The sequence below is a fragment of the Colletotrichum chrysophilum genome, assembly GCF_026319265.1.
Source record: "Colletotrichum chrysophilum strain AFK26 chromosome Unknown scaffold_51, whole genome shotgun sequence".
Taxonomy (NCBI): Eukaryota; Fungi; Ascomycota; class Sordariomycetes; order Glomerellales; family Glomerellaceae; genus Colletotrichum; species Colletotrichum chrysophilum.
In genome coordinates this window covers 218,229-235,830 of record NW_026517338.1, presented here as the reverse complement: position 1 = coordinate 235,830, position 17,602 = coordinate 218,229, and the positions used below count along the sequence as shown (strand labels likewise).

Below are 17,602 nucleotides of genomic sequence, written 5' to 3'. Positions count from 1 at the left end.
GCATACCGGGCTCAGCAAAGTTTGTCAGGCAGCCCTCTCAATTGTTCAAAATCGGGAGGTGAAGCGGGAAGTTGGCAAGGATTTAGATAGGCTATGTTTCCAAAAAGAGAACAGACTGTGAATTCGAGAACTAGATGCATAGGCCGTGACACGTGGACTAGTGAAACGAAAGGCTAAGATTAAACCCCCAGAACTCCGGACTCCATACTAATGAAATTAATTGCAACCAATCCCTCCTCTTATCGCTTTTCACTAGACACATAGCTTCCACCCCAATCCAAACTCACTCAAGAGTCCCAAATGGCACCGTAGGCAGGAACACCTCGGGTCTCGAGACCATAGACCACCTTCTTGGTGATCTTCTCGTTCGCAATGATGATGACAGCCTCCGCATCAAAGCTCTTCGCCAGGTTGTATCCCATCTTGACCAGGTCAGGACGGCCAGACACCTTGGTGTCGTGGATGACCGCGTTGGGGATCTTCTCCTTGATGTTATCGAGCAGCTCCTTTCCGAAAGTCTGCTCGGGCTTCGGCGTGGACCAGATGAGCTGAGTCGCACAGCTCTGCTCCTGGATATGGCCGAGAAGAGGACCAATGCCGGAGCCGGTAGCGATGACGACGATGCGGTTGAAGCAGGTGGCAATGCGCATGACACCACAGGTCGGGACACCGCGCACCCAGATGTGCGTGGGGGGCTTCTGGATGGCGTTCTTGGTCCAGTCGCCTGCGTTAGAGACGACCAGAGAGAATCCCTTGGGGCGTCCTCCCACAGGCCTGGGAGCTGGGATGGTTGCGAAAGAGTGCCACTCGAGGAGAGGTCTCATGGAGAGGCGGGCGAAGCTGCCGTTGACGGGGACGGTGTAGTCAAAGTGAAGTCTGGCGGCGTGGTTGGAGAGGACCTCGGCGTCGACGGGAACCTTGCGGAGGAAGAACCAGGATGACGCGATGCTGAGGGTTGCCAAGGCGAGCATCCAGAAGCCAGGGGTGCGGACGCAGGCTTCGCCGAGAGACATGGATGAGACCTTGCCGTCGTTGGCAGCGAGCACGATCTGAGCCCAGAAGAGGCCGAGCATAGTCCATCCTACAAAGCGATGGGTCTTCTCGAACATGTCGTGGTGCTTCTTCCTGAATCCGGGCCAGGCCAGGGCGATGGTGATGGTGAACAGCCCGGTCAGCAACCAAGAGATGACCTTGGAGGCGATGGATTGGTGGCCCCAGTTCGGACACTCAGTCAGTTGGCAAACCTCAGAGCTGATGTTTGACGCGAGCAGCCAAGCACCCGCAGAGACAGCCGCGCCCGAGTGAACGCCACCAAAGTGGAAGATCTTTGCGCATCGCTTCCTGATGCTGAGGGGCCAGGACTTGGGGACGTTGCAGGTGATGGTGTACATGGCGTTGATGACAAAGTCTTGACGTGCCAAGACGGCGACGAGGAGGTTGATGGCCGTGAGGGTACCGAGCCAGTCTCTGGTGAAGCCGGCAAAGATGAGGGCGATGACGGCGCCAATGTTGAAGAGCCCGACGATCGTAAACAGGCGGCGGTAGACGATGGCGATGCGGTGGACGAAGCCGCGGTAGGGGCGATCCAAGGTCTTTCCGGGAATTTCGCGGTCGAGGTCGAGCTTCTCGTCGATCTCGGTGAAGCTGGACGAGGAAGACTGGGACTTCTCGTCGGCGGTGGTGGACTGGCTGTCCACGGAGAGGGACTCCTTGGAGCTGGTCTCTCTGACGGTGACGTTGGGCTCCTTCTTGTCGATGGTGTCCTCGGTGACCATGTCCTTCAGAGCCCGCTTATCCACCTTGCCGTTTGAAGTAAGGGGCAAGGCATCGAGGAAGTGGAATTTTGTTGGGACGGCGTAGTAGGGCTGACGGGCGCGGACGTGGACCTGGATGGTGTCGAGGTCGCAGTCCTTGGGGGCGACGAAGCCGTGGATCTCGTTGTCGATCAGGAGGGCAGTTGCCCTTGAGACGACGGGGCATGAGTTGATTGAAGAGGTGACTCCATCGAGTTCGACTCGGAAACCCTGTACAGGTGCTGTTAGCGAGGATGTAAGACGGGAATATGACACAAGTCTTGCGCACCTTGATCTTGATCTGGTCATCGACTCTTCCGAGGATGTCGATCGACCCGTCTTGCCTCCATCGTCCAAGATCTCCGGTGTTGTACATCATGGATCTGTTTCGAATGGTCAGCAATGTACCCAGCGCTAGCAACAAAACTACTTACCCGTCATTGGCGAAAGGATCAAGTTTGTATCTCTCAGCCGTTTTTTCGGGGAGGGAGACGTATCCCCGAGAGATGCCATGTCCACCGGCCCACATAACGCCGGGCTCACCAACCCCGAGAGAGTTTCCTTCATCATCGAGAACATAGACGGTGTTATTGGGGGTTGGCTTGCCAATGGTCAAGGTCTGTCCTGGTTGGTGGAGGTGCATGGTGTTGACAATCGTTGTCTCGGTAGGACCACAGCAGTTGTAGTACTTTGCGTGAGCTCCCCAAAGATCGGCAAGTCTAAAGCAAAACCAAATCAGCGAATTATCAATAAGGTAGAATTTCGTGGCGTTTGACTTACCTCTGGGAACTAGGTTCGCCGGCGGTCGCAGCAACCCGGATGTTGGAATATTCCCGGGGATCGTACTTGGCCAAGATGCTGGGTGTGCAGATCAGAACTTGGATCTGGGGATAAGCTCGAGTTAGTTGCGCTGATCTTTGTGAGAGAAATCTGTGGCGTTTTTCTTCGTACCTCTCGGATGCAGGGTTCCCATTTTGAGCCTCGAAGAACCAGGGTTCCGCCGTTGCAGAGGCAACCTAGCATCTCCCACGCCGCTTTCAAACTAATCAGCAAAGTTGTTTTTTGTGAGACGGGCTTTTCTTTTTGGCAACTTACCCATGTCGAAACTGATATTCAGTACCTGGCCCACTCTGGTACCGGCCGAGATACCCAGATTCCCGGGCGACAGGCACACCAGGTTAGTCACGTTCTTGTGGGTGACATCCACCCCTTTCGGAGTACCCGTAGTTCCTGTAAAGACAATTCGTCAGTAATCGTACCATGGTGTCTAATTGGCAGCTGGCCAGATCGCGTACCTGAAGTGTAGATCACATAGCAGCCGTGGTGTGTCTCAGCTAAGTCCTGATAGGGCAGGATTTGCGCATGCTCGGGATCCTTCTCCCGCTCTTCGTCAATCACCAAGGTCTCACAAGGCACCCCGAGGGTCTCGAAGCGATGTTTTGTCGAGTTGAGGCAGAGGACGTGCTTGCCTCCGGCCTGCTCGAGGACGAAGCGGAGCGTAGAGTCGGGAACCACACCACCATCGAGGGGCACATACTGCGCTCCACAAGACAGGATCGCAACAATGCCAACCAACATGTCAATGCCTCGCTTTACGACAAGCGGGACACGATCTCCGGGTCTGACGCCAAGCTTTGTCAGTTTCCTGGAGAGCTGGTTGGCTCGACGAGCGAGCTCGCCGTATGTGATCTCTCGAATCTGGGGTGCCGACAGGTCGCGGCCTGCAGTGACATCAGGCTGAGTCTCTGCATTATGATAGAAGGCGGCGGTGACGGTGGGATAGTTTGCTGTGATTCGTGGTCCTTGGGTGAAGGAGAGGGGAGGCGGCCCAACCGGAGTTGATGCCGAGTCTTTGGCCACTTGGTTCTGCATGTCTGCTGGCTGCGTGGCTACTAAAATAGCAACAAAAGAGCAACGGGGCAGGGATAAATTCCAAATGAATTCCAAATGATGATGTCGACTATTCCAAATCCTCACTGATTCGAGGGAGTAAATGCTCCTGTGGTCCGGGTAGAGTCATCCAACGTCGGCGGTCCCTCACGACTTTAAATATCTTGACAGACCTCCTTGGGCCACCGTTGCCCAACCTTCCCTCCTTGAGACAATTTCTCGCCCTTCCCTCGTCGACACATCGCCGGTAACCTTCCGAATGCGTCAGGGACGAATGCATCGAGACCGGATGCAAGAGACGTGAAAATCTCTCAACGTACAGCCGTCTTGAGTTGCATCAACCACCAGGGTTCGCCGCGCGAATCCTCCCATCACGACCGGCCCTCCAGATCCACACGCCTACACCGCAGGCCGTTGATTGACACATGAAAACGCCTCCTTCCCCGTTGAGAAGGTCATGCAGGCGGCGCCGTGAGAAAGCCATGTCCTTGTCCGACCACGGGTTGAACCTGGCCGTTGACCTCTCAAACAGGAAACTTGGACAGCGCCTTGCACATCAACCAGCCTCGACCACAAGCTACAACGTTCCGCCCCCTCACACCCGCGATGGCTCCGTCGTCAAATCTGCAAGTCTGGACGGGATATCATGCAGTCCTGGTTCCCCCCTGCGCCCTCTCCGCCCCGGAAAAACGTGGAACCTAGTTGTGTGCTTCATGCAGGCACTTTCACAAACCTTCTTTGCGACCTTGAAGGGTCTGCCCGTCTGTCGTCACAGCAAGTCCACAAATGACATCGACACAACGCACTCTGCCATCAACGGCCCCGGCCAGCGGAGTGGATACCCTCACTGCCGGTGGGCGGAGACCAGACGAGCCCGTTGGTGGTTGTCGCAATTAACCACCTTCTCGGCCGAGCCTGGACCGTCTGCCCGCCGGAATACGAGCCCGCAAAAAATGAGACGCAGCGTGCCATCGCTTGCTGGCTACCGGCATACGACAGTAGAGAATCCCACTGTGATCGGCCAGTTCAGAAGATCGTGCGGACGAAAACTGGGACCTCGTTTGGAGTTTCTCTATCAACCTGCTTGCTCTGCTCTTTGGCGCGACGAGGCGGGACGCGGCCCACGACGGGCAGCTCGGGATCGACTCGGAGGATCGTCAGAGAGCCATTTTCAGGGCAGCTTCCTTGGAACGAAACCACCTTCGCGTCTGCAGGTTCCCTTGACTCTGGTCCTATGACCGACGAGCTCGCCGTTTACGAAGAGCTTACTGAAGCTACCCAAGGCACCAATCCTACGCCATGTGGAGGATCCCCCCGAAGGTCCAGATCGAGATGGGGGGGCTGCAACGCAATCTAATCAATCTGCATGGGGTGGGCTCGAGTGGTGTGATTTTCTGCCCCCGCGATCCGCGCCTGGTCAAGCTTGTTTGGAAGCTCCCCTTGTGCAATTTTTTTGTTTACCTCGAGAGTACCTCGAGAGAGGGAGTGAGAGCAGCAGTACTCATCGTTCCTGATACCGGACGCAGACCCGGTCGGTGTAACCCATGGGGCCGACCGTCCGTGGGGGGAAACGATTTAGACGCGGACATCTCGATTCCGTTTACGCTACAACATCCCGGGGTCGAAGGGCCATTCCCAGTCCGGAACTTCTTTGCTGCCGCTGCAACCTCACGTCACTCAGCCGAAGCGAAGCTCCCCCAACGACAACAAGGCGGCCGTTTCTAGAGGCCCAGGACAAGAGACCAGACTTGCCGGCGCGGCACAGAAGAGGAAAGGGAAGCACACCATCCTGCCACCGAAAGACGCGGATCTGTCGCGCCTAAATTCGACAAACGTCACATGCAAGGAATAGCCAACGTCTCGGCTTGCATTTGGCAGCATCTTTGCCAAGATGATGAAGATGACAGATGCTGATGTAAAGAGAAGAATCAAAAATATTGAAGGGACAACCAGAACAACCGTTTGCCAGCATCTAGGCATGTAACCGACATATGCGCGCGCGGCGCGCGGGCTGCGATCTCATTCTCCTCCAACCGGTTTTCGCAAAGACGTTTCAACGATTTTTTTTTCCTTCTTTCCGCCAGTCATCACCACATCTCCAGACTCCAGAGGGGTTGCATCCAGACGAAAAGAACGCAATGCGGACGATCACCTCGCAGTTGCCGCAACGAGCCATCTCCTCCGAGCCGTTTGCGCCGTCCATTCTGCATCGAAGTCCCGACCGCGGTGGAGTCCCACGGAGCTGGTGTGGGGTGGCCTCGCTGCGGGTTGTGTTTCCTCGCAGCTCCTGTCTTCTCTCAAGGTTCCTCCTGGGTTGTCAAGGTAGCTGCAAGGTGTATGTGTGTGGTCTGGAATGCTGCGCTTGGGACTGCATCTCGAACAGAGTTGCATCTCATCTGCAGCTTTCTTCTTGGTAGGTAACTTGGTCAACTTCGCGCCAGCTTTGTTTGTTTTTCTTTTCTTCTTTTTTTTTCTGCGGATCTCGTCGACAGACGATTTGCTTTCTTGTTCCGAGTCATTTTCGAACTTGCGCAAAAGGTCCCCTTTGTGACGTCGCTTTTCTTTTCTCATCCCACCCCCTGGTCTCCTGCGACCGCCAACCGATGTCGGAATAACAACAGAGGTGGCTGGGAGCAACTTCCTGTTCCACGTCCACGCGCGCATGCAGGAAATATTGAGGTGTTGAAGGATGCAAGGCATCTTTGCAGTCTCCATTCCTGCATTCACATGACAAGACGATATCACCTGGCTTTTGAGGAGGCGTGGCGGAAACCGATGATATCTCCGTTCGGGAGAGGATCATCTTGCCGTGATTCCATCTCTCTTCTTGGCAGAATGTCTTGGCAAAATAACAGACAACACGACATTCCCATCATTAACGAAAGGCGTTTGAGATTCTCATGGCGTCCTTGATGATGATGGCTGTCGAGTTTCCTGCGGTAGGTCCTATTCACAGTTTCTGTCTTCTTAGTGTAGAACGTGTAAGCTCTGTGAGGCCCAGTTTAAGAGTGAAGAAAGGTACTCCCTCCCACATTCCGGACTTGATTTTTGGGAGCAATTTCAATGTGCCGTGGAAAGCTACAGTAGTCCAATCCTCAACAGCCTGCAGAACGATTATCATGACTTTTCTGGATTTCCTCCATGAGCTCACAATTGTGATAAGTAAATCTTCTGTAATAAATCAAAACTCTGAGTGATGCTAATGATTCAAGATTTGACATCTGAAAACATGGGAAAGGTATGCCCTTGACGTATTTGCCTAAAGGTGTGTATCTCTTCAATCATTTTGTTCTACGAGTTACCATGATATGAAATAAATTGCTCGAGAGTGGACTTTTCGCGAGTGCTTGCATATTACATGGAATTAGATTCCTCAGAAATAGAACCCATCGAATTCAATAGTTTAAAAATACTTCAAAGGCTTCGAATGATCAAAAGTCGACGATGAAGAAAGGAGACCTTTTCAGAGTTTCTATTTCCCGCTTTGGAAGCTGAGTGAATGTCAGCGCCTTTGTTCATTCTTCAAAGATAACACTGGCTCCTTCCAGTCTTGTCTAGCAGCTTTGCTCAAATTGCGGAACAATGGAATACTGCGAATACGCTTCTGCGATCTGAGCTTTGATCAAAACAAGCCTCATTCAGGCAGCGACCTCTCCACCAGGACAATATGCTGATTTTTCCCACCTCCAAAAGCATCAATGTAGACTTGCGACCACAGTCCAATAGCTACGCCAGCCATCTGACAGATGGACCATCGCCGACGGCGTCGTGGCAAAATGAAACCTCGTCCATCAAACTCTGGCAGTGGTGCCATTCCTCCACCTAATCCGTCTCTGCAGCAGCCGCAGCAGCAGCCGAATCTCAATCCATCCGCAAGATCCTTCACTCCTGTCGCGATTATGCCACCGGTGGCACCTTCCGCTTACTCGCCTCCCGTTCAGCACCAAGGTACGTCGTCAAAACACGGAACGCCGCTCCCCCACGATATCGCCATCCACCCACACCAACACAGAGACACACGCGCGCATATCCCCCACCACTCCCCACTCACATCGGGATCTCCCCCTGAGATCCCACCTTCTCACAGCGGCAGGAGATCGCTAACATCCGAATCTGCAGTCGAGCTGGTCTACCACCAGGCCAAAGCCGCCGAGGCTGCAAAGTTGATGGCCGCACGCGCCCACGGTATGATCTCCAGTCCCCTTTGCAGTCCGCACACCACTCCGGCGTTGCCCATCCACCCACTTCATCTCACATCTGCCGCCCGCGTCTCATCGCGGTCGCGTTCCTGCCCGTTCCGGTTGAGCCTCATCGACCTCCTGCGGCCCCCTTCGAATCCCTCCTTCTCATCATGGCCTGGTCCTCCGTTCTGACAGTGAAGATCCAGCCCACACGCCTCCCACGAGCGGCTCCGACCAGTTGCATGTGCTCAAGAAGCGTCGCATCTCAAACGCCCTCAGCGGCCCGTTCGACAAGCCACCTTCCCGCTCCGCGTCTGCGCCTAACGCAGCTGGCGTCGCTGTTGATCATCACGGCATCCCGAAGACCCCGCCGAACCGCAGCGTCCAGCCTCAGACTACGACCCCCACGCCGCCCGCCTACACATTTGACGACGACGACATTTTCTTCCCGAATGCCGACAAGCCTCTTGTGAAGAGCGGTCGTGGCAAGAAGAAGGCCCCGTGAGGCCGAAAGTAAGATGCGAGACGTCGAGGGACTTCTGTACGCCCGGAAGAGGAAGCTGTTTGCTCTTGCAGAGGATCACCCTGACAGAGGGGCCATCTTTGGCGGCGGATTGCTTTGTTACAGATTTACTTGCAGCAGGACGATAAGCTGAACCAAACTACAGCTTGCCGGGAAGGTTGGAGAATCTGGATGCTACTCGGATGGCCGGCGTTTTGGGCTTCTTCACATGCTGAAGGACTTTGACAGCTGTCTCCTCCGCATTGCTACTTGCATTTGCCGTTACCCGTTGTGTATGGTTGCATCGAACAGCATCAACTAGCTTCTGTCTTCCGTGCTTGGAAGGTGGTACCAGGCCAAGACTATGATGCAATCTGGATCAATCTGGATCAATCATGGCGGGGATTGGAAATCATGGAAGAACTCAGACTGAGTGTTAGAAAGTCGAGCTTTGAATTGAAGCATGGCGTCCCAAACCTGCAGATTTCGTCAACTTTGCACCGTAACTGCCGCTATTGTGCCAACTGCGACTAGGTTGGCGTGCGCTTCCATTTGATGGAGGCCAAGGTGCCGGTAGGCAGCAGGACTTGCCACGCTGGCTTTGGATTTGGAATCCTCGTAGTTCTCATGTATGAGAGAGCTCGCCGTCAGAAACAGTACAAGATGAGGTTCGTTGTCATTAAAGTTCCGGCATATCGGCCGCTTGCCGTGATCCGGTCCAGGGCCCTTCTGGCGCCGCCCGGGATGACGATCCCGGGCGCCCCACATAGGAAACCTTGGCATTTTCTCGCTGTTTTCTGCGAGCAACGGTCTCAACGTCGACACCACATGTGAATTTCTGCCGTTGAAAGTTGCGCAGGTCAAACAAAAGTAGACTAGATTACGTAAATACCCAAAATGCAAAAGATTTTGTGCCCAGAGGCGGATTCGAACCGCCGTCAACACGGTATCGCTGAGTGATGGAGACCACAACGTATCATCCTAACCAACTAGACGATCTGGGCTACTATGGCTGAGAACCATTGCTTGACGTCCACCGCCCCGCAACACACCATGAAGGGACTCATCCGGCAAGCGTCAACTTCCATCACGCTTGGTAGGTAATAAATTTGCTCATGCCATTGGCAGTACTTTTTCATATTCGTCGAAGATATTTTTGAATCACCTTTTTCTTGAATTAAAGGTAAAATCACTGTTTTTCTCCATAATCAACAAGCTCCAAGTCCCAGGCTGCTAAACGAATTGCATTCTTATTACGACTCAGAATATTAGATCTATCAACCTCTACTAGCATTTTGCAATATAATCAAGAAGGCGTTCCTTGCTGTAGAATACCCCAAACGGCTCTGCCAAGTATCTTGTGCGCCTATTGACCCCATAGTTCTTACACCCTCGATCATTGCAAAAGCCCATGGACCTGCTCGTTGAGTTTCCACGATATGTGAGCGGGTCCAGATGAGGGATTAGGAGTGACATTGAATGTTTGAAAAACGTCTTCTTGACCCGGCACTGTGCGACCGTCCGAGTAGTCTCCCTTGGGTAGTCTTCAAATTGCGCAATCCGCGTGTGCCTTGACAGGTAAATATTGCGACCTTCTGTGGTCCATATGTAGCAGCTGAGGCATGTTTTGCAGAGCGCGACATGGCGTTTGGAGTCTGAAGTGACCGACATGAAACGGCCGACGTTCTCGGCTGCATCCTTGGCCGCGGCACACTGCTTCGTCTTGCTCTGTTCTTTTCGACATCCAGGGTCAAAAGACTCATTATCACCTGGCGTGTATAATGCGCTCAGTCGCCTGAAGCACACACAGTCTTCGTGGTAGAAAGGCTCCAGAAGAGCCTCCATGTCGGATGTGATGTGGCGGCATAAGATTTCCATGTCCACAAATCTTCGAAGGCTTTCTCGAAGCAGGTCTTTGGTGACAAGGTGTCCTCTCTCAACGGTGCAGACTCTGACTCTGAACCCTGTCTCCAGATAGTATTCTCCTCTTCCCGAGAAGAGCCCCGCAAACCGGCGAAAAAGCTTTGGAGGCTCTTCTCCGGGTTCCAACTTTAGTTCTGTGGTGCATCTCGTGCACTGGGCAATGATAACATCCCTCCGTACGTCCACAGGTGCCCGAGCCAAGGGCTTCAACAATGACACTGAGACATGGCGACACAGTCTCAGCTTTCCCTCCCAGCCGATGCACTTGCGGGGTCGTCGAAAGCCGCCAGTGGAGAAACATGGTCCGTAATGCGGTTCTTTGCACTTAAGGCAGTACGCGTGAAGGCACTCCGTACCATCCCATGCTTTCTCGGTGGACTTTGCTCTGCGAATCCGACATTTTTGACACTCATGTCTATCTCTCTCGGTGCGTTTAAAAACTGTTCTTCTCGTTTTCTCCCAACATAAATCCTCTATGGGAATATTTGAAATGAGTGACCGGAACAGAGGGGAGGTTTGTCGCAGGACACCGAGGTCGGCCAGATCTAAACAACTGACGATGATGAGAAGCACATCGCGAGGAAGTCGGTACAGGATGCATCTCTTCATGTTATCTCGGCGTTTGGCGTTGTGTGACAGTGAATAGCCCGTGTAAAGTTGTGATTCATTCAAGTCCGCGTCGTCACGGCATTTCTCTATGAGATCGTTCGGAATCGTAGGCATTGCGAGCGGGGGGATCTCTGGAGGGATGAGATTCGTCGTGGATGAAATCGAACTGTCTGATTGATAGCAAGCTTTCCGCCTGCGAAAAAGACGACGTAGCAATTCTCGAAACATTTGAGATCCTGATATCGCTGTGGCTAGCAGAGAAAGGGCGCTGCTTGTGCGAAGCGTGGACGATGGAACTTGGAGGAAAGGACGTTACTTTCACATTCGCGGGCGGCCCAAACAATTATAGCATCGAGGATGGGCGCCGGCCAGAACCTTCACCCATTATGAAGAGGATCGAGACTTTCGCGGCTCATGAGTGTTGATTCACTGATCCTTCGAAACCCAAAATCCTTTCCGCGGTCGTAGGAATTTTGGATCGCCGAACCCCGCCGGTACTATGTTGAAGCTCGTGGACAATGTTCGAAGGAATGTCCAATCACAGTCCGAGACAATTTCTATTCACAGAACCACAGAATCATATCAAAAGTAATAATCCGGGTCCTTTTGCATGCTCAGTCCCCGTGCTCAAAGCCCGGGTAGATGCCCAGGTTCAACAGCCAAAACAACAAAGTCGCTCGACACAATGCGGGCTCTTACATCGTTTGTTGTCTGGGGTCTTCTTGAGGACAACGTGATTGTTCTATGAGGGTCCTGGGTAGATGGAATGAATCAACCTGATAGGCATCGCCTACATATAGTCTCTCATTGCAGTCTGCCTTGAAGATGCTCACTTACTAAACATTCACAACATCATCAGACTATATCAGCATTGCGCTCTCAGCTTCAGGTAAGCTCTAACATCACGCAGGTCCGCCATTTACTACACGATCTCGCCGTCAATCTCTCCCAAAGCTCTCCAAGTCCAAGATTACAGTCAATCATGTACCGCCCTCAGTATGTCCCCGTCAGAATATGCCCTCAATGTAGAACGACACCCCTAGGCCTCTACGGTATGGGTCCCAACGGCCAACCCATTGAGACTATCTGCGAAAACTGCCGCCGGCAAAACATACGCAACGCCGAAATCGCTGCCCGAGCCCACCAGCAGGCGAACAATAGTCGGCGAACCCCAGGACCCCTTTGTGCGCGCTGCGGACGATCACGTCCATCCTCTGGCTGCACCTTCTGTCCAGAGTGCATCGCCGCAGACGCAGCCTTCAGCACGCCGAGCATCCACTTCGAAGGAAATCTCTTTCCACCGAGACCTGATAACCGCCTCTTCTGCTCACAATGTAACCGAAATAGGGCAGCTTACAGCCGCAGCCGTTGCCACCAGTGTATCTCCGCCGAGCAGGCCTCTGTTCCGAACATTCGCGAGGAGCGCCGCCAGTCACACTACGGCAGGCCCAACGTCCCCGGCGTCAACATGGACGAGCCGGTAACCATCTATCCGCAACAGAGAATCTGCTCCATCTGCGATCGCGCCCGGGCAGAACCAGGTAAGACACACTGCGGGAACTGCGCTTACCGTGACTTGTATAGCGGAGGACGTGACCAGGACGGATATGAGGCCATCGCCTGCGCCAACTGCGGCCAGGGATGTCGTCCCTCGCCCAACCGGCTTTGCGGGACTTGTGATAGAGATGGAGACACCCAGGCTCGTCGGCAGAGCCGGGCTCGATCGCCGCCCTCCCGGCGGCACTCAATATATGACGCTTCGCCTCCACGACGTCGTCGTTCGCCGTCTAGAAATCCCACACCGCCTCCCCGACGGCGGTCGATCTTCGACGCTTTGCTTCCCCGTCGTAGACGGCGTAGTTCGCCGCCTAGAAGCCAGTCACCGCCTGCCAGACGTCAACGGCGGAATTCTAGGCCGCCTAGAAGCCCGACACCACCCGATAGCCCGGAACACCCTGTGTTTGGGAGCCAGATGTGTGGATGCGGCAAAGAACCCGTCCGCGCGCCGGGAGCTGGCATGTGTATCGGTTGCTTCTATGCATTCCAACGCGTGGGAAAGGCGGGCTGGCACGATGAGAAACGCAGGCGAGGCTGGGATGGACACCGTCAACGGAGACAGTTTTAGGGTACTCTTCTGGCTATGGGCGAATCCAATACGAGCGGTAAGTGTGTTTGAGAGGTGTTCGAGCAGCAGATGTAGGACTCAGTATCAAAATGCGCTTTGATCGATGTGAATTTTGTACGCTGATCTAATCTTTGTATTAAATGTGCCGTTGTCCCAACAGACAAGAACAAACCCCAAAACCGAGCAGCCCGTCTACATGCCGTTACGCCGTCTGCCACCAGCCTTACTCCTCGTGATATGTCCCTGAAGCACCTTGCGCGTCTGCACCAAACTGCGCTTGTTCTTGTGCTTCGCCTTGCTCAGCGTCATCAAGAAATTCTTCTGGCGCGCCTTCTCCTTGTTCGTCGTACTCTTGCCCTCGGCGTCCTTCTTCGACTTGCGGATGGCCTTCGTGGACTTGTGCTCTTCGCGGTCCGGCTTGCCCTCCCTCGCCATGGCCACTCTCTCCTCCTTTGTCGTCTTGCGCAGCTTCGCGGGTGCCTCGATCTGCTCGGCCGTAAGACCGTCGTCCAGGTGCCGCGCGAGGGCCTTCTCAATCTCCTTCGATCTCTTTGACGTGCGGTTGCCCAGCGTCTTGTTCAGGCCGGCCTCCAGGCGGAGCTCTTGGAGCTTTGCCAAGTCGGCGGGGGTGAGGATGGTGGTGGTCGCGAGCTTCTGTATCCTCTCGATCTCGGCGGCATCGTCCTCCTCATCAGCCTCATCCTCGTCGTCAGAGCCCTCCTCGCCCGTCTTGCGCTTCTTCGGCACCGGCTCCTCCTCTTCGTCAGAAGAGTGATCGACGGCGATCCAGCCACCAGAGTCATCGCTGTCAACCGAGTCGACCTCCCAGTCGTCAGAGTTGAAGCCATCGTCCTCCTCGTCGTCCTTGTCGCTGCCGTCCGCCGGGAGACCCTTCGCCTCGCGTCTGAGTTTGCGCTGCTCTTCCTTCCACTTCGCCAACAGCTCGATGCCCTCGATGCCTCCGACCTCCTCCTCTCCGAACTTCCTTTGCTTCATCTCGCCGCTCCTCAGGCCCATGGTCGCGTCCTTGCCTCTGTCCTTCTTCATTAACAGCTCCGCGCCTACTTCTCTGTACAGAGACAAAAGACCCTTGGCAGCCATCATCACACCTTTGTCTTTGCTCTTGCGGTACTGTACAAGATCTTGAAGCAACGTGTCGCTCATCGCCAGAGGTTGTCTGACACAGATTTCACGGATAGCGTTCAAACCAGCAGCCGCAACCTCGGAAGCAGAAGCTTCCGACACAAACTCGTTGGCGATCTTCTGGATGAGGGGCTCGACGGCATCGGGAGGCACCAGGTTGTGTGTGCCTTGGGCCAGGCAGGCGAGGTACGAAGTGACGGATTCTTGACGAGGGGTGAGGAACTTGATGAACCACGAGTACAAGCTGATGATGGTCAGCTTGTGCAGACCAACCAATCTTGTGACGAGCTGCAGGACGAGGATCCGGTTCTCTTGCGAGAACTTGACCTTGGTGTTCTGCAGGTGCTTCTGGAAGACGTTCTCGGCGAAGCCCTGCGGGTCGTGCAGGAGGTGGAAGGCGGAGAAGTTGAGCGGGTGAGGCTTGCTCTTGCTGCGCTCCTGCTTGTGGAGTTTGGAGACAGCCTTTTTGTACGCATTCTGTTGCTTCTTGGACTTCTTGTTGATGCCGATCTGGTGCTTCATCTTTTGCAAGTCAATCTGCTCCTCGTCGCTGTCCTCGTCCTCCATCTCTTCGCGCTCCTTGTCGCCACCCAGGAAGAACCTTGTGGCGCCAACGACAACCTTCTCGTTGTCCGACAGGCACGCCTCCTTCATCACGTCCACAGTCTTCGCATCGGTCCAGATCTGGCGCTTCCACAGCTCCCTCGTCAACTTGACAGCCCACAAGGCCTTGGGCGACGTGCGGTCGGCGGTGATGAGGTTGTAGAGGACGGTTTGGATGGTGCGGTTGAGCGGGTGGTTCGTGCCCTTGGAGTTGGCATTGCGCATCTCGGAGAGGATCTTCTGGAAGAGGAGCGTGCGCAGGGTCTTGCTTGGCGAGGAGACGAGGATCGGGAACAGCGACGTGAGGAGGCTTGTCGAGTCGATGACTTCCTTCTTACGCAGGAGCGCCAGGCTGCCGACGATCTTCTCGCGCAGCTCGGGGTGCAGCACTTCATGGTGCTGGAGCAGGATCGCCTTCAGGTCGTCGGGGAAAGCGGCAGCGTGCTTCGGGTAGAGGTCGGCCGTGTGGGCGATCAGGTCGACGAGATTATGGAAGGACTCGGTGTACTCTCTCGTCGCGGTCGTCGGGGAGGTCAGGAAGACCTCGCGCTGACTCTCGTACTGGCCCCATTGCTGAAGGAAGTTTTCCTCGTAGGACCGGGGATCGCGACGGATCTTGTACTGCAGACTCGCGCTGGAGAAGTCAGCATTTGAATTCTGGTGGTAATAATTGAACTTACAAGTCGACATCGACCTTCTCGAGGGCGGTGACCTTGCGCTTTCCCATGGTTGCTGTCTGCAGTCGAGTCGGCGATGCGATGGGTAAAATGGATGGACAATTGGCGGGGACCTGAAATGCCCGTCCAAGCAAAAAGAACTTTTTTGCGTCGAGGTAGCTTATCGGCGCCTTATCTCAGTATCTTATCTCAAAAGCTGCGCACGGATCTCTTAAGGTCCACTATGGCGGCTTCACCGAGCATACCGACACCACCGAACTGACAGACCGACTCTCACCGAAATTGACCTCAATTTCAAAGCATCGAGTTTGCGCAGCTATATCTTCTGCGTACTTAATTTCTCCTACAAAAGACGATAGTAGAAGTCTTAGTTTTAATAGCGACGATGATGACAGTGAGCTGCAGGAAAAGTAGTTACTCTAGCACAGAATGAATAATTGGTGATCTCTTGGAGAATACCTGATGTACAATCCAGTTCCTATTCTCTGCACCACTGAATCTATGAACATAGCCAAAGTTGCATCATTCAAGTCAGTTACTCAACTCTTCAAGCACATCAAGCCTCCCAGCAAAGGTACTGAAGTGCCATGTTCCTATCCACCTTGTCAAATGCACTGATAGCGTCTTTGAGAAGTGGTTGGTGTCGCAAATTCTTCCTCACTGATCTACCCTTGTTTCGGCTTTCGTCCACCGTCTTCAGAACCGGTTCCACCATCTTACTGCCCAGAACAACCGTATCCTCTGGGCTCACCTTCAAGTTCTCGTAGAGTATAGTTCCGAAGGTATCGAGAACTTTAGTGCACACATTGAAAATGTCGAAATAGTTGATGTTGGCGACTGGGTTGCATGGCTCGAAGTCCTTCTTCGCCATCCTTTCAGCCTTGTCCAGGTATATTTCCATATCCATACCTTTGCGTAGCGAACGCAGTCTTGCTTCGGTAGCCTCGTTGAAGGGCAGCTTTGCGTTTATGTCGAATAACTTTGCCATAGTCTCATGGTCGATGATGTGTTCAGAGGGATGCTGAGCGAGGTACATCGACTCATGAAGATATGGGCGCCGAACCAGATGATCGCCGAATTCAACGGCCTTTTTCCAGTCGTAGTAGAGAGAGCATCGCGAATGGGTCAAGAAATTGGCCTTTGGACGTTTTCCGTTAAAGGCAGCGTTTTTGAAGAACTCGCATAACTCTTCAAGAACTTTGATTTTGGGGAGTCCGACGTCGGACATGCATAGAACGTTGTAGAGATGCAGCACCGCTGGAATGACAGGAATGGCATCATACAGCGCTTGTCCAAGTACCACAGCACCAACAAGCAGCTCATTCAGATGGCAGCCTGCGATCCATGGGGCCTGATGGTAGAGGTCCCAGCGCACTCAGGGAACTACATATTTCGCAAGCCCACATTGGGAGGCTATTATGGATGAGATTTCAGATCTGAAAAATCAATTCAGGCGCACAGATGAAAGACAGACCTCGATTGAGCCCACTAAATCGCCCTTCAGAACGGCATACAACACCCCGCTGTTGCTGTACGGATCTATGCAACCAGCGTCAAAAGAGGAATTGGTGTCGGCCTTGCCAGAACGAAGTGCAGCAGACCGTCTCACATTTCAGTACTTCAATGAAGTTTCTATTCTACCCGGTTGGTCTCCCAAAAAATGACACATGATCTGGTCTGAGACCTCATACTCAAGCAGCACGGGTGATACACCCACCTCAATTTCTTAAGGAGGTCCGTCGTCCATCGTCGCCATTCACACTGCACTTCCATGACTGACCGAATGCTTGTACAGTACGAAGACTTTTGGTCCAATCCATCAGCAGTCTCCTTGTCATGGTTGGGTCTCTTGTACGGAGTACTGAGTCTTTCCCACTTTTTCTCCTCGGAGCCTGATCATAGAGAATCTCAACGACAGCCAAAGTATTTAGAGTGTTTGGTTCAATGCCTTATTGCTGCAGACTATGTCCGCGGAGGTCCCTACATCCTCGAATGCCTGATCCACTACTACCTAGTCGAGTTCTACTTAAACCCCGTGACAGAGGTTGGCAACTGGATGGTGGCCGGCATGATGGCTCAGCTAGCTTTCCGCATGGGATATCACCGGGACCCATCTCATTTCCCGCGCATCAGCGCTTTTGAAGGCGAAATGCGTC

General features: G+C 53.8%; 4 protein-coding genes and 1 non-coding gene across 5 annotated transcripts; 1 reads left to right on the top strand and 4 right to left on the bottom strand.

Moving 5' to 3' along the window:
- Window positions 1–287: 287 nt before the first annotated feature.
- On the bottom strand, window positions 288–3,665 carry COL26b_006762 (uncharacterized protein; the record flags this gene model as incomplete). The annotated part of the gene is made up of 7 exons (XM_053179573.1): window positions 288–2,024; window positions 2,083–2,176; window positions 2,228–2,512; window positions 2,574–2,677; window positions 2,745–2,827; window positions 2,889–3,023; window positions 3,089–3,665. The coding sequence occupies 7 exons, from the start codon at window positions 3,663–3,665 to the stop codon at window positions 288–290; spliced, it is 3,015 nt and encodes a 1,004-aa protein (XP_053036518.1).
- A 3,917-nt stretch (window positions 3,666–7,582) lies between these two features.
- COL26b_006761 (uncharacterized protein) lies at window positions 7,583–8,369 on the top strand (the record flags this gene model as incomplete). The annotated part of the gene is made up of 3 exons (XM_053179572.1): window positions 7,583–7,631; window positions 7,803–7,868; window positions 8,071–8,369. The coding sequence occupies 3 exons, from the start codon at window positions 7,583–7,585 to the stop codon at window positions 8,367–8,369; spliced, it is 414 nt and encodes a 137-aa protein (XP_053036517.1).
- Window positions 8,370–9,278: 909 nt separating this feature from the next.
- On the bottom strand, window positions 9,279–9,370 carry COL26b_006760. The gene has a single exon. It is a non-coding gene; the product is annotated as a tRNA-His (tRNA).
- A 3,845-nt stretch (window positions 9,371–13,215) lies between these two features.
- On the bottom strand, window positions 13,216–15,496 carry SDA1 (Severe Depolymerization of Actin; the record flags this gene model as incomplete). Its single annotated transcript, XM_053179571.1, has 2 exons — window positions 13,216–15,403; window positions 15,450–15,496. 2 exons carry the CDS (start codon window positions 15,494–15,496, stop codon window positions 13,216–13,218), a joined length of 2,235 nt encoding a protein of 744 aa, XP_053036516.1.
- A 506-nt stretch (window positions 15,497–16,002) lies between these two features.
- COL26b_006758 (uncharacterized protein) lies at window positions 16,003–16,434 on the bottom strand (the record flags this gene model as incomplete). The annotated part of the gene is given in 2 exon segments (XM_053179570.1): window positions 16,003–16,355; window positions 16,371–16,434. 2 exon segments carry the CDS (start codon window positions 16,432–16,434, stop codon window positions 16,003–16,005), a joined length of 417 nt encoding a protein of 138 aa, XP_053036515.1.
- Between the last annotated feature and the right edge of the window lie 1,168 nt (window positions 16,435–17,602).